At 39.8% G+C, this 14,873-nt stretch overlaps 1 protein-coding gene across 4 annotated transcripts; it reads right to left on the reverse strand.

The window, feature by feature from the left end:
• Nucleotides 1-6,016: 6,016 nt before the first annotated feature.
• LOC310949315 (uncharacterized protein) lies at nt 6,017-14,310 on the reverse strand. Of its 4 annotated transcripts, none has more exons than XM_083916721.1 (23): nt 14,073-14,310; nt 13,924-13,988; nt 13,535-13,817; nt 13,256-13,350; nt 13,046-13,172; nt 12,833-12,958; nt 12,581-12,694; nt 12,030-12,134; nt 11,779-11,925; nt 11,460-11,689; nt 11,112-11,376; nt 10,879-10,984; nt 10,696-10,741; nt 10,517-10,589; nt 10,275-10,348; nt 10,106-10,190; nt 9,879-9,936; nt 9,722-9,801; nt 9,539-9,637; nt 7,941-8,063; nt 7,709-7,870; nt 6,712-6,772; nt 6,017-6,415 (listed from the first exon to the last, which is right to left on the reverse strand). In XM_083916721.1, the coding sequence occupies exons 1-23, from the start codon at nt 14,157-14,159 to the stop codon at nt 6,204-6,206; spliced, it is 2,823 nt and encodes a 940-aa protein (XP_083772847.1). In that variant the 5' UTR covers nt 14,160-14,310; the 3' UTR covers nt 6,017-6,203. The 4 variants fall into 4 exon arrangements, with proteins under 4 accessions (XP_083772847.1, XP_083772846.1, XP_083772845.1 ...); XM_083916720.1 differs by having other exon boundaries at nt 10,520-10,589; nt 13,256-13,353; XM_083916719.1 differs by having other exon boundaries at nt 13,256-13,353.
• Nucleotides 14,311-14,873: the final 563 nt, after the last annotated feature.

The following is a 14,873-nucleotide window of genomic DNA, read 5'->3' on the forward strand; positions in this document are numbered from 1 at the left end:
AGTTCTGTAGCTGCCTTTTTCCATAGAAGATCAGTGTGGTTGCCAAAGAGCAGCTAATGGAGACCAAAAAGCCTTATCTCGATGTCATAGCTCCTGTCAAACTATTTCGCTGAATCCATTTTGTGAATGTTTGGTTTAACCCGAGTAAAAGCCCATAGTTTATACTTTTCCTAGCATTGTCATAGCTTTCAGGGATTATGTGCACCATTGGTTTCCTAAGCAATTAGAGAGATTTATTGCAGGTTTTTTTTTTATGTTTCGTATTGTGTTTCATTTAACTTTTTTTTAATTTAATCATTTGGCTTGGCCTCAAAATTACACAACATTTATTTCATATCAGCTGTGAATCAAAGGCAAAACATTAGAGACAAGTTTTGCTGGGAATTATATGCAGGTTGGAAGTGATTCAACATTTACCTCAATTGACTTTCCATGTTGGTAAGTTTCTCGTGAATTTCTTCTGGACTCAGGAATCCCTGTATCTCATAATATATTGCTGTGTTGTATTTGCATAAACGCAGAGAATGTATCGCTAATGACCTCAATATTTTGCAGAGACACTGAAACAGTGCTACCTCACTATTCTAGAGAAATATGCAATAGTTAAAGCAGAATGTGTGTATTTAGCCATCTGCTGAAATATATTGTATGTGGACAATCAAGTTGACATATCAATCATGTAAACAAATGTCCCTGTGAACTGTACTTTGGTCTTTGATTAATGCATTTCTTGGACATGTGGCCATGAGGAATAAAACAATCTTGTGTGCTGTAGAAAGACTTCTTTCTTTCTTTCTTTCTTTCTTTCTTTCTATTTAAGGTCATATATATGGTCATTGTCTCCTTTGTTAACCCCTCCGTGTTTTTTCCTTTTTGAAGATAAGTCAAAAGATCATAATATTTTATGAAAAACATTTGCTGTTCTAATTTTTAACATGGCACATAGAGCTGGACTGTACAGCCAACATATTCTAGCCCGATATAGGTCATTTTGATATTCAGATTTAGATTATGACAGCATGTTCTCATGTGATTCAATAAACAGTCTATATACAGTATGAAATAACCACATGTTAAAGCCTATGTCTATGTAATCCTGTGTGAATTTAATACATAACAGATATAATAATGCGAAAACAATGGAAATGTGAACAAAGAAAATAATACATAAGTTAGTATTTCCTCTATAAAAGACGCCACACAAGTTCAGGGGTATTATGCATTTAAAAACGTGCACATTTATCAGTATTTAATTGATCATCACTTTGATGTATTTGTTCTTAACATTGGTGACAAACTAAATCTGTACATGTGGTTTCCACAATATGTTTTCCACATCAGATTACTTTTGAAAAGTTAATCTACACACTGCTTATGTGAAAGAGGAAGTACAGAAAGAGTCTGTATTGAGGGTTAATTCCTCTGCAGCAGACCACAAAGGTTATACTGATGGATATAAGAGCTCATGGGTCAGAGGATGAGGGCGGGGGATGGGTTGCAGGATAGTTATTCTATAGTGACACTGTTGGATTGGCATCTGGGACACTGTAAAAGAAACAGTTTAGAGGTATTATCTCCGCCCACAGCCCCCGCCCAACAGAGTGGAATAATACTGGTCAAGTCACTCTGCAGATGAGGAGATCACTGTCCTGGGACGAATACTGGAATTTACTGTATGTAGCAAGAGAGGACGATTTTTCCAGGGAACACACCTGCAGCTACCAAAGATTTATTGACTATCAGAGAAATCATTTTTTTATAAAATCATGCAATGTGCAGGTTTTGTTACTCATTTTGGTGCTCAAATCGTAAACTTGTGATTCTAAATATCCCAGATGTTTTAACGGGATGCAGATGTGTTTTGTGGCTTTGGCACTCCAAAAACAATGGCTTTGATTGACTGAAGCAGAATCATGTAGGGAGATATCTCCAGGACTGAAAGTTAGTGTTTTAACAAGTCAAAGAAATTCTCTTCTTCACTGGGACTTCTGGGTGTTGGCTTGTGGATGCTTTAAAATAGGCTCTGACAAACCTTCAGCACTCTGCTGGCACCATGCCTTACCATGATGAGGAGTACCCAGGTCAGCCTCTGTGGCAGTCTGTGCTGCTCTTCTGCTGTAAGGGGATGATTGAAGGCATCATGGTCATACTCTTCTTTTGGCTTCTGGTGCAGGTCCTTTTCACCAAACAACTAGAAGGTATGGTCTTACTGGATACACACACGCACACACACACACACATTATTGGTACAATGTTTTTTTCAATGTACATCTAGGCATGTGGATATTCTTGTAACACAGACTTGAAAATGTGCTATGCTTTCAGGGGAATTGGGTAAAATAGTACATGTTCTTTGTCATGGAATCCAGGGGTTGCATGAGCGTAAATTAAATTACAGCAATTTCTAAACTGCTGCCATCTGATTGATCTTATCATTCTCTTTTATGTCTGCAGTTCATCTCCAAATTCTTCTTTTAGTCGGACTCATAGTCTTTTGTCTGTCTTTGGTCCTGGGATGTTTTCTGTGCTGGAGAAAAAGTCACATTTGTGCAAACACAGACAAGGATCCAGTGACGCCAGCACCACCTCCTGCTGAACCTGTGATCTTTGCCCAGAGCCCGCGTCCCTCAGCGGAGACAACATCCAAGCAGCAATATGAGGAGCTGGATGGAGACGTAGTGGAGTACCCCTCCACTTTTACCAGCCCTGCTCCTTCAGAGGTTGAATTTACCTCTCTATCATTCTCTAAACGAGCTAGAGCTGCCTCTGAACAAAAGGAGCAGTCTTACTTTTCCCTGCGCCGCCTCAGCACACCAACACTAACAGCACCACTTTATAAACCCATTGATCCCTGTCATGCTTCCCTGCCTCCATTTCCCAAACTGGGACTGTTGTCCAAAACATGTAAGGCTCTGCAGAGGCGCTGCATGCTGACTGGAGATAAGATATCTTATAATGAGCACAGCAGGCTCACCAGCCCCAGCGCTGTTTCTCCTTCTCTGCCTGAAGAACCAATCCCTCTGGCTACACTGAGCTACGGCTCCAGTGCCAGCTGCCAACAGCCAATATCATCAAAACCCTGCCTCCATTTCACAATGGCCTTCTCTCCAGAGCAGCAAACCCTGGCAGTCACCGTCCTCAGTCTCAAAGGGACGCCCCACAGACTGGAGGATGTGTTTGTGCTGGGCAGCCTGCCGCCTCTGTACCCTTTTCCAACACAGGCCTATTCCCAGAGCAGCCTTGACCCCGAGACCCACAGCCTTGTGCTGCTTTTGAAGGTGAGCTCTGTGAAGGAGCTCCAAAAGTGTGTACTGAGAATAGCTGTATCTACACGAGAACCTCCCAGCATGAGAGGTGTCACACTGGGTGAACTGGAGGCCGAATGTGGAGGAAGAGACTGGATAGAAGAGCATCCAATTCACTTCACAAAAGAGCTTAACCCAAACAAGTGGAAGTTAAAAAAGGTATGGGTGTATTAAATTATTATTTGGGAGCAGATGTTGATTTTGTTTTTAAGATACATACAGTAGGTATAGTATGTGCAGATTAACCTGCCAGGAGACCCTGAGGCAAACACCTGTTGCTGGGCCCCTTTTAAGCACTTTTTACAACTTCAGTTTAAGGTTAAATGTCAAGAACCAACATCTGAGCTCTACATTTAACGCAGTGACACAGTAAACCTGGTTTTGGGGCCCCTGTGGGTCAGGTGGCCCAGGGCAGATTACCTGTGTCCGGTTGCTAATCCAGACCTTGCATGGAGGTTACCAGTAAAAATGATCTGAAACCAACAAAAAGCGGAAGACAAAGAGATAAAAAAAAGAAATAAAAAGTATTGTTTTATATTGATTTGTTTGATTTTTGTTTTGTTGTGTGCACTTGTGATGTCTGTGGTCTATTAAAACCTTTTTTTCCCTTTCCTTCTGTGATTTATGTGATGCTACAAAGCAAAAGCCTCATGCTGCATTTCCCGCTGATGGAGGTGTCCCTCTCTGATCTCACAGGATGCACCGATGTTTAAGGGACTCAACTGTCCTCCACAGATCTTCATTTTGCTTCAGTATCAGACTCTGGACCATCGCATCAAAGCCACAGTTCTCAGAGCAGATAACCTAGACAGCCTCTCTCACACGTTGGCAGCAGCAGGTAAAACCAGCAATTAATCTCACTTGAATTTGACAGAATGTGTATCTGATTTAGAGATCCCATAAGGACACACGCCTTTATGCAAGCATGCATGGGCACGACAAACTTTTGCTTTTCCGGGGCAGCGGTAAAATAATTCCCTCTGTTTGCTTTTTATGTTGTTGGGGATTAAATGATGTCTTACAGGACTCGAGTGCAGCAGGAGATCATCCCTTTTTTTAATGACATTGTGGTTTAATCCCTTACTATTCACAATCCTCAGGAAAAAATGTTTCTATCTCCTCTCAATCTCTGATCTGACAGATCCAATCTTTGTTTGCATTGGCCTGTCAGACAAGTACATTCTGTATAAAGAGCCATTAGATTTTATGATATCTGTTTCATGTACATTATGTCACATTAACTTGACTGGGATAATCTCTTTTTGTTTTATATCAGACTCTGAAAGTATTAGTTTATGAGAGTGGACAGAATGGGTGGGGGGAAATGTATGCGCATGAACGTGTTTGTGTGATGTGATTTTTCAACGTTTTCATCTTTTGATGAATCTGTTTGAAGCTCTAAATACAGAAACTCTGGATTAGAAAAGGTATGCTATCTGCAACTATGGGGTTGGATTCTTATAATACATAGCATTCAACAAAGAAAATACCCCAAAAATGTTTTGTCAATTCAAGTCAGGACTAAATTTGAATTTGTCCTGTCTTATATTTATGAAACTTTCTCTTTTGAGCTTCCATATTTCATTTTTATCTAAATTAGATTTTTCTCACACACTTTATAACATTTGTGTGCTTGTGTGCAGAGTACCAGGTGGTGGTCAATCTGCACCATGACGGAGTTGTGATTAGCAGCAGAGAAACTAAAGGAGGGTCCTGTACTGTGTGGAATACGTCTTTCCTGTTTGACCTGCCTCCAGGAGACATCAGTCAGCTGCCCCTCATGCTCGAGTTCATAATCATGCAGGTAAAGATCACTTTGGGAGCTCACAATCCCAGAATGAAATGCATGTGTGCAAATAACTACATTTATTTATCATGTAACCCTGTGAATTCTTCATTCCTGCTGTTTTTTCTGATGTGACATATTCAGGTCTTTTCAGAAGGTAAAGTACTTGGTCGAGTCCGTATCGGAGCAGAGGCTGCAGATTCGGGACGTGCTCACTGGAGGGACATGTGCAGCCTGCAAGTGGAGCAGGCACGCTGGCACACTGTACAACCAGAGGCTCTATAGAACGCTGACACAGCTGTGCTGGAAAATAACTTTTGTGACCATTGGACTCTATTATGAATTCTGTGGGCATCCAAACTAAGCTATCATAGGTCACCTTTGCCACAAAGTGATGATGTACTGTATATTAAATGTGTTTTAATACATTTCTACAACGGCCTTATTTCAACAAATTGACCTTTGACTTCTCCTATTGGAATGTACTGTAACTCATTAGTGCATAACTTGACCTTTGTAAATTTAAGACCAGAGTTTGTAATCGTAAAACAGAATAATGTATTTGTGAAATATCCATAGACTTTCTAAGAGAACTTAATGACCTCTTTGAAGCAATTAATCTCTCTCCTAGTTAAAAAAAAATGAAAGCATTAAGGTAATTAGACTGAAATATCTCAAGAGTTACTCAAGTATTCAGTCCTTGTAACTAAAATACACTTTGTCATTTCTTTGAACATGTAAAACACACAAATGTACTTTATATTCTCTCATGTTCATCTGTGATGTCTACGTTCTTTTGAGATAATATCTTGTTGACTGTAGGATTTGTCGAAATAATGTGAAAAACCATATCATGTCATATCAATAAAACACACGTTTGCCTGAAGCACTTGGTGACTTTTATTAACATTATTGTGGTGGTGATGTGAAATAATCCACCAGTATCACCTCAGCGGAATCTTTTCTTTAAATAGTGGAAGTAAATTAGTCATTTCCTTTCATTTAAGTATAAAAACATGCAGTGTAAGCTGTAAGCCACCCTGGAATGACTGCTGGTGTATATATTTGTATATAGCAAGTTGTGCCCAATGAGGGAGTCTTAACAAAACATTTCATTTGTCCTCTCCCTCCTCTTCCTCTTGCTCTTCATCTTCATCAGGGCTACAGATATCTACAAGCTCAGCCAGGAATATTCCATCAGGATAGAGGGAGGGTGGCCTCTCCTGCTGCAGGTCATTCTCATCTGAACAGTGACAGGACTCCTCTGATAGTTTCTTTGCAGTAGGAGGGCAGTACTGGATTGGCCGCTTGCACCTTAGTGTGGCTAAGATCAGGGCAGATTGGGGAAATAAGGACACAAAGTTAATATGTCATATAAATGTTGTATTCTTATACATACAGAAGATAGAAATTCACAGAAAAAAGAAGAAGAAAAAAATGAATGACTTATCCATGTAGTGATGAAAAAAGTAGCGTGTTATTTTATTAATACAAGTGCTCCTTATCATTAAGCCAACTTTGTCCCATGGTTTTCCCAAAGCCTCCAAACTTTAAACATGCCACAGATCACAGCACACATCTACACTAATGATTTTTATATTGTTTAATGCACAACTTCACCTTGCGGCAGATTCTCAGTTTTTGATTTCAGATTATGGAGTTCTGCAGGTATAGTGGCCATCTGGCAGAGGAGAGAACAGTTTCAAACCTCTCATTTCATCTTCATATTGGGTGCTTTGCAGATGTATTCTGTTTTTTTTAATGAATTCTTTTAAAAGTAGATTTTGTCATTATTTGTCTCACATCTCTTTTTTCAAGTAGCAGCTAAAAAAAGTGCACTAGTAAAGTTCAACTTCCTGCTTAACATTTAAAGCCTTGATCTGTTGTCATAGAGTCTGTCATTTTTAAAAGATAATGAATGTGTAATTTCCTATTTATTGACACTCATACCATCAAGTGTCTTCAACAACTTTTGGCACAAAAGTTGTCATATTATATCTGGATGTTACTGACTGGTTCTCTGTTATCATACTGTGGCAGTCATAGGCCTTCGATATAAGACAGTGTCGACATACTGTAACTCTTTCCTATCCTCTTACCAATGAGTCAGATGTGTTCCAGCTGACCAGTTCACTCCTAAGCATTGAATCCGATTATTTACAGAGTAGAAAGAGTCAAATGTGAGATTATAGCTGAACTACGTTTCACGTTGAGTGTAAGTGGTTCTGCTGCAGGCTAGCATCTCTCCCTGTGTGCTGTGCTGTATGCTCTTTGATTAAAGCAGAAGCTGGGATTAGTGCACATATGTGTGTGTGTGAATATAATGAATGAATGTGGGGGTAGTTCTGTTAATTTTCTGATATAATCTGTGTGCCACGATTATGCCATCAATGATATTAATTTACAAGTCTACGAGTTGCAGATGCTAATACATTACTTAATGAAACACCCGAGCATGTACACAGGCAGATACAGATGGTCTTAGGAGCGGTGTGGTAGCTGGAGGTTTATGTTGATGCTTTAGTCATTTAGCTGTAGCACATACTGTCTGTTAAGACTAAAATAGGATTTTGACTTGGTAACCTTTCCACTTGGTGTTAATTTAAGCCTTTACAACCTGTTGGCTTTGGTTGTGGAAGTTCTCCTCAGTATGAGCCTCTTCTGCTGGCCTTCGGTCCTCCCCTCCTGGCCAGTCACTGCCCTCCTCATCCTCCTCAAACACTGGCGTTAAACCTGAGCCCTGCTGCCAGCTCCTCCTATCCACTGAGTTCTGAATAATCTTTACAAAAATAAAATCCTGTTAATTCTGCACATATTCACATTTGTTGGTTGCTGAGATAAAACCTTACCTTTGCAGCTTTAGATGTCTGGGACCAGTCTTGTATTGAGGAGGCTCCAGTCTGATCTGCTGTTGACCTGTTGTCAACCTTTCCCACCTCCTTTCCTTCTCGCTCCTTAAACAGACTCTTTAACTACAAATAGGTAAAATACAGTTTATTCCTCTCATGAGGCCTGTTGTCAGTTAGGGCAGGTATGAAACAAAACTTGCCACACTAGCAGCTCCACAGGGTTTGAGCTAAATGCTATGACAATGACAATGCTAACATGAGGATGTCATGTTTACCTAAAGGTCCCATATTATAGTAATGTAGTCAGGATCATACTTATATTTTGGGTTTCTACTAGAACATGTTTACATGCTTTAATGTTCAAAAATACTTTGTTTTTTTCAGACTGTCTGTCTGAATAAACCTGGATTCACCGTCTGTCTAAAACGCTCCGTTTTAGCACCTGTCTTTTTAATTCCCCATCCTGAAAAAAACAGATCTGTTCTGATTGGTCTTCATTTCTGGGTCTTCTGCATCTGCACCCTCATTCAGTGTGTTTACATGCAGTTTAATCGGGTTAAAGGCATACCCCGGTTTGCTCAACACCATGTAAACACCATACCCTGGGTTAAAACGAGGTTCTCATACCCGGTTAACAGACCTAGAGAAATCCTTCACTTCAGCGATTATTTGTGCATGTAAACATCTTACCCGGGTTATTATTATTATTATTATTATTATTATGAGTGTTTTTCGTCTGAGCATGCTCCCCACTCCGCGGCGGTGGCTTTTTACCCGGAAATAGAATAAACCAGGAAGCAACAGCGCCGAAAACAACGTGAAAAAAATCTTTAAATCAAGGGAGGACTTTGCAACGGCAAGTAACATTTCTACCAAGAAGACCTGTTTCGGTCGTAATTTTGTCCAAAAGTCGTCCGCTTGTGACAAAGGTGAACCGGAAAAAAGCTGCATTTAGACCAGCTGTATGTTGGATTACTATCTGATTATTCCCTTAACTGGGGTAAGGCCATTTTCGGGTTACTGATGTGCATGTAAACACACTGAGTGTCTCTGCACCGTCATTGCAGCCGGAGATTGATTGTAACAGCATTGTAGCAGCACTTTCTACCTGTATATAGCATAGTTGTGACATCACAACCGTACATTAGTCCTGGCGGCTCATTTAAAGGCACAGTGTCTGAATATGACTGTGTGTATTTCTCTGTGGATTGAGTGTTTCGATAATATGACAGTATTTATATGGTACCCAGAACTGCTTCATAATCAAAAATGACACAGAAATATCACTTTTTACAATATGGGACCTTTAAGTAAAAGTTGCAATTCCACAGAGTAAAATTCCTGCATTTAAAAGTAAAAGCATTAGCATTAAAACATTTAAAGTATCAAAAGTAAAGTAGACATTATGCAGAATGCAAACATTATAGCAAAGCCATCCTGTGGGAACATTATGGTCTGCATGAAACATAAAAAATAATGACCAATTCATCCAATAGTTTATTATTAGATATTTCATTCTGAACCAAAGTAAGGAATGAAAGACCAACAGTACCCTAGAGCTGTGTTGTTGAAAGATGTTAACTTCATGCTGTATATACCTGCTCAGTGACCATCCTCCTCTGCTGGTCCGCCTCTAGATTAACTGGACAGACACTTTTATCCTTCCTGCCTTCAACAGATGGTTTCTCATCTTTAACCTGTAGACGAGGTGTCTGTCATTTAGTCATTTTGTCACCACTATAGGAGGCCATCTTTAGAGGGGGTGTATTTATGAACTTTACCGGGTAAGGACTCAGTATTTGAAGCTTCTGGACTGCCAGGGTTTCCTCCTGCTGCAGCTGGTTCATCCTCCTCCCACCCTCTGAAAATAAGTGGAAGAAGACATTTTAGAGCAAAGCTTTAAGATCTTTTGTAGCTTTGTCAAAAGCAGGCTCATACCTCCCAGCTGGGCCCTCAGTGAGTCCATGGTTGAGACATTTGCATCTTGATCATCTTCCTTTTTCATGAGCATTCATGAGAAACAGATGATAAATGAAGAAGAGATGTGCGAATTAATCAACCATTCAACACACCTGCTGGTTCACAGGTGGTAAAGCACAGATCTATGATGTATTTAATTCATTGCTTGATGAAGCTACGTGTTAAGAGTGTAGCAAAAAGTGCACCTTGACCTCCGGAGCAGAAATCTTGAGTTGAGCCTCATTTTTTCCCTTCTCTCTCAGCCTTTCTAGCCTCTTCAAAGCTTCTTCTCTATCACAGAAAGGATGAAACCGGTTAATCAATTCCCAGTCTTTAAAAAAATTAGTAATTTGTCAATTATTAAAGAAGTTTTACTTTTCTTTCAGTTCCTTCTCTCTTTCTGACAGCTCATGCTTCAGGCTTTGAACCCCACTGCTTTGTATACACACCTATGCATGAAGAAAGTTAACGGTCAGTATTTATACACAACATATTTATTCTAAATACATGTTTACATCAAAATACATCATTGTATGTAATTACATCTTCATTGCAGACTCCCTCCCTTATTATGTTAAGTTCAAATTCAGTTCAGTGAGGGATGAACATTTTGCTACTACCTGAGAGGCTTTGTTTTGGCTGCTGTGGGAGTTTGATGCTGGCTCCCATAACAAAGAGGATTCTGGTAATCTGATGATGAACAGGCAGAGTGCACAATGATCACAGAATGAAATGTTGAGTGTTTGCCGATGATACATTTTGAAAATGAATGTCTACAATCTCAAAATCCACTCACTCTGTCTGTGCCTCAGTGTCCTCAGTCTGTATTGAGGCTTCGCTGCCTGCAAATGCAAGGTCACAGCACTTTAACACCCCCTTGTGTTTAAATAATAAAACAAAACCTTACCATGCTTTAACAGGAATATTGTTTATAGAATATTGCAGGTATCACAGACCACTGAGAAAGAAGTATATACACCTTTAACTTTAAATCTTTCAAGCAGTGCCTGACTCCTGCCCCTTTCCAGCTCCAGCTCTTGTTTGCACGCGACAAGCTCAAGTCTCAGCAATGAGTCTGAGTCCTTCTGTTAAAAAGCATATTCAATTATTTATAATATTGTCTCAATTGGTTGTATTTTTTCAATCTCAGCTGAAATTAGATTTGTAATGTTGAAATTTAGATGTGTCGGAAATACACTGCTGTGGACTTACTTCATTTCTGGAGTTGTTCTTTTTGAGTTTCTCTAGCTCCTCCTGTGTGGACTGAAGGGTTAAAGCCACCTCTTGCCATTTCTCTGCCCAGTGTGAGGCCACAGCCTTTAGTTCCTTCCTGCTCTGGACTCTCACTGCATCTTGTTTCTGATTCTCTTCCTCTTGCAGGTGTAGCTTCTCCTCCTTCTCAAGGATGTCAGCCTCCAAATACAGGCACCGATCCTGCAGTTCCTGTTTTTGTAATTCCAAAACTTCCACAGATGCCCTAAATAAATAGTTGAGGGTTTCAGTAAAGATGATTTATACTACATTATAATATTGAAGAATAGTGCTTGATCAGCATCTCACCGGAGCAGGCAGCACTCTTCTCTCATCTCCATTAACTCCTCGTGTTCACCTTTATTCGTTTTACTCAACAGTTCCTCTTTTTCTCGGATCAGCAGAGATTGTTCTGCCTTTAGATCTTTGATCTGTTTGGAGTTGGCATCCTGCGCTGCTGTTACCTGCTGTAGCTGAGACTGTGACTTTTTCAGTTTCTGCTCAATCATTTCAAACTCACATGTCAGCTTTTCATTTACCTGGTGTAAAGACACAACAGGAATCATTTAATAAAGAAAACAGAAAAAAAATGTTTTAACAAAAATATGGCTACTTTATAGCTGTCAACCTCTCTGAGAGCCTTTAATTCTCCCTTCATCGTAACAGTTTCCTGATCCTGTTTGTTGTTGTCGGACTCAAAACCCTCTGAACCCTGTTGGGTCTCCTGCAGCTGCTGCTCCAGGACCTGGGCCCTCTGGTGCAGATCTGCTTTCTCCTATGCAACAAAGATGTATAATAATAATAATAATTTTGATTCCAAATCAGGATATTTTCGTCTTAAATGCTTCACCCATTGTAGTTGAAGATTATATATGATACCTGGATCAGGTGATCTTTGTCAGACAGAGCCCCTGTCAGTTTGGCCTTCAGTTCTTTTATATTGTCCTCCAGCTTTAAGACTTGAGTTGACAAAATGGCTTTTTTCTGATAAGAATAAAATCACAAGTTCCATCACAATATAATATTATATTGATTCTTTAGACAATGATACAATATTTGCTGATATCAATAAGTCTGCCAGGTTCAGAGAATTGTGAACAATATAACACAATATTATCTGCCCATTTAACACAGTTATATTTTTATCAACTCACAAAAAGAAACAAAAATATGATTTGACAGTTTTATTATTGAGCTCTTCCAGACATTTAAATGCACAACACAAACTATTCTTTTTAATAAAAATAATAAATTATAATAGCAAATTTCAAAATATCAATCAATATTTACATTTTGCATTGATGATATTGTATTGTTGATCATTGAATGGATATATTGATCCAGATTGATATATGATAGATCCCTAATTATAAAAGGTTGTAATGTGCATGAAGGATAAAGTAATACTGAATCAGAGACAAGAAACTGACCAGGTATGCTTGGCTGATCTTGTTGTTGGCTTCACTCAGCTGTTCTTGCACGTCAGAGAGATTCTGCTCTCTTCGATTCATCTCCTCTATTTGATTCAACAGCGTCCTCTGTGTCTGGATACATAGAAACAGAAAACACACACCCTTAAGGTGTAAATATGAAAAAAGAAAATGGCAGTGCAACTTTGGGTTTTTATCTAAAAATAATCAACAGTAAATTTTGAGATTTCCCTTGTATGTTTTTCAATTGACCTCTTCAGACGTCTGGAGTTTCTGGAGTGCCTGGTTTCGTTCTTCTTCTTGTGTCTTTGCCTTCGCCTCAGCATCTCTCAGAGCCTCTCTCAGCTTGAACAGCTCTGCGTCTACCTTCTTCCTCTCCTGAATTAAATTGTAAAAGCAGGAAAAAGCAATGCAGGAAAAAGGCCAAACACAAATATGCTGCCATAATACATAAAGCTTGCACACCTGTCTGTTAAAGTCTTCTTGACCTGTGGGTAAAGTTCTGCTGAGCGAGCCAGGAGTTATTCCGGCTCCTTGATCGTTGCTTAAAGTAGACCTCATTTTCAACAGATCCTTCTCCAGCAGTAGCACCCTTGGGAGTGAATTTCACATGAGGAATTTAAATCTTTTCTAATGTTTTTTAAATGGTCCTTTCCATGTTTTAGCTGCACTTACTTTTCATGGAGCTCTGCACGTTGCCGACTCTTTTCAAACTGGGATGATTCAGCTGCTTCCTTCTCCTGCTCAAGAGCGCCCAGCGTTTCTGACATCTGCTGTGGAACACATCAGTGCAAAATAATAGGGTACTCTGTGCAAATGAAACACATACCAAACACTTATTCAAAGCAGGTAAACAACTGTATAAAAACTACCCCAAACAACCAGTGACAAGGAGACAGAAAATTGCAATTTTAATTGAATAGAATTTGTTTCCATAGACATTTTTCTATTTACCTTATGTTTCATGTCAAGCAGTTGTGCAGTAGTTATGTTGTAGCTCAGCTGTGAATTCCTGGCCCTCAGTCGGTCCAGCTGAGTGTCTAAACGGTCATGAGCATCCTGCAGCCATTGCACCCCTTCTCCTTGTCTAAAGCTGCTTTCCCCTCTGGCAGCGCTTATTTCTACCCCTGGAGGAGGAGGGAATGGTCGTGTAGCGCCCTCAGGTGCCAGATGGGACAGTGACTGCCACTTCCTTAGACCTGGGTCATTCTGTCTGAAGTCAGTGCTCCCAGATGTGCTGGAATACATGCTCTATATCAGCCAGAACGTATTACACCACTCTGACTTGAAAACAAATATTAGTTTTTCTCGCTTCTTTCAAAACTGTATAAATTCCCCCTCACCTTGAGCTGACTTTGGACAGAAACCCTGTCCCAGAGACAGTTGCCATACCACACCATGCTGAGGTCTAACAAAGAAAAACATACATTTTGAAACACCTAAACTTAAATCAACCTGTTCTACCAGAAAAAAGACCATATCTGGGTCTTACCTGAGCTGTAAAGCGAGATTTGGTGTCCCACATGTCGAGGTCCGGGAGAGAAAATGGACTTGAACCTCCGTATAAGGGTCTAAACATTTTAGAGTGTCTTCCTAGATCCAAGTGATCTCTTCCCTTTGTATGGGTGAGGCTACAGTCCTCATCTCCCCACGTGTCTTCCCAAGCGTCAGGGATAGATTTTCACACAAAGGTGGCAGCTTGAGGTGTGCAGCTATTCTTGGATGATGTGTCTTGATATTTCCATCTCTAGCTTGATGGTCAACAACTAGGTTTAACACTGCATCATTATGATGGCGTGTTTCCCATATACACGGTTATTTACTCTCATTAGAAATGTCTTAATTACAACCTTTTCCATATCTAAATACAAGTATCGCTGTAAAAATGTGATTGATAATAAAAAAAAAAAACATATGTTTCGATTTAATAGCCGGAGTCTGCATAAAATTGATTTCTCTTACAGTACCTTGCTGTAGAAACCCTCTTGTGTCCACTAACATGCTCACTTGCTCTGCTTGTAAGCCTCACACAGCTTTGGTGCAAGCTTTTCAGTGTACAGCCCTTGAATTGAGTATCTATGGTAACCTATGAACACAGGACGCAGTGTGGGTGTGTCAGATGCTAACACTTCTGGGATAGTCTCCACATGATCACACTCAGTCCGCTGACTGGCTGTTTGTTGACATGAGTTGTTAAGAACATCTCCCAAACACTATAACAGGCATCTTTTTCCTCTGATTTATAATGTATGTGAATCTCATGATTGATTGCTTTTAGGCACACACACACACA

This window comes from Echiichthys vipera (assembly GCF_963691815.1).
Source record: "Echiichthys vipera genome assembly, chromosome: 7".
NCBI classification, from domain to species: Eukaryota; Metazoa; Chordata; class Actinopteri; order Perciformes; family Trachinidae; genus Echiichthys; species Echiichthys vipera.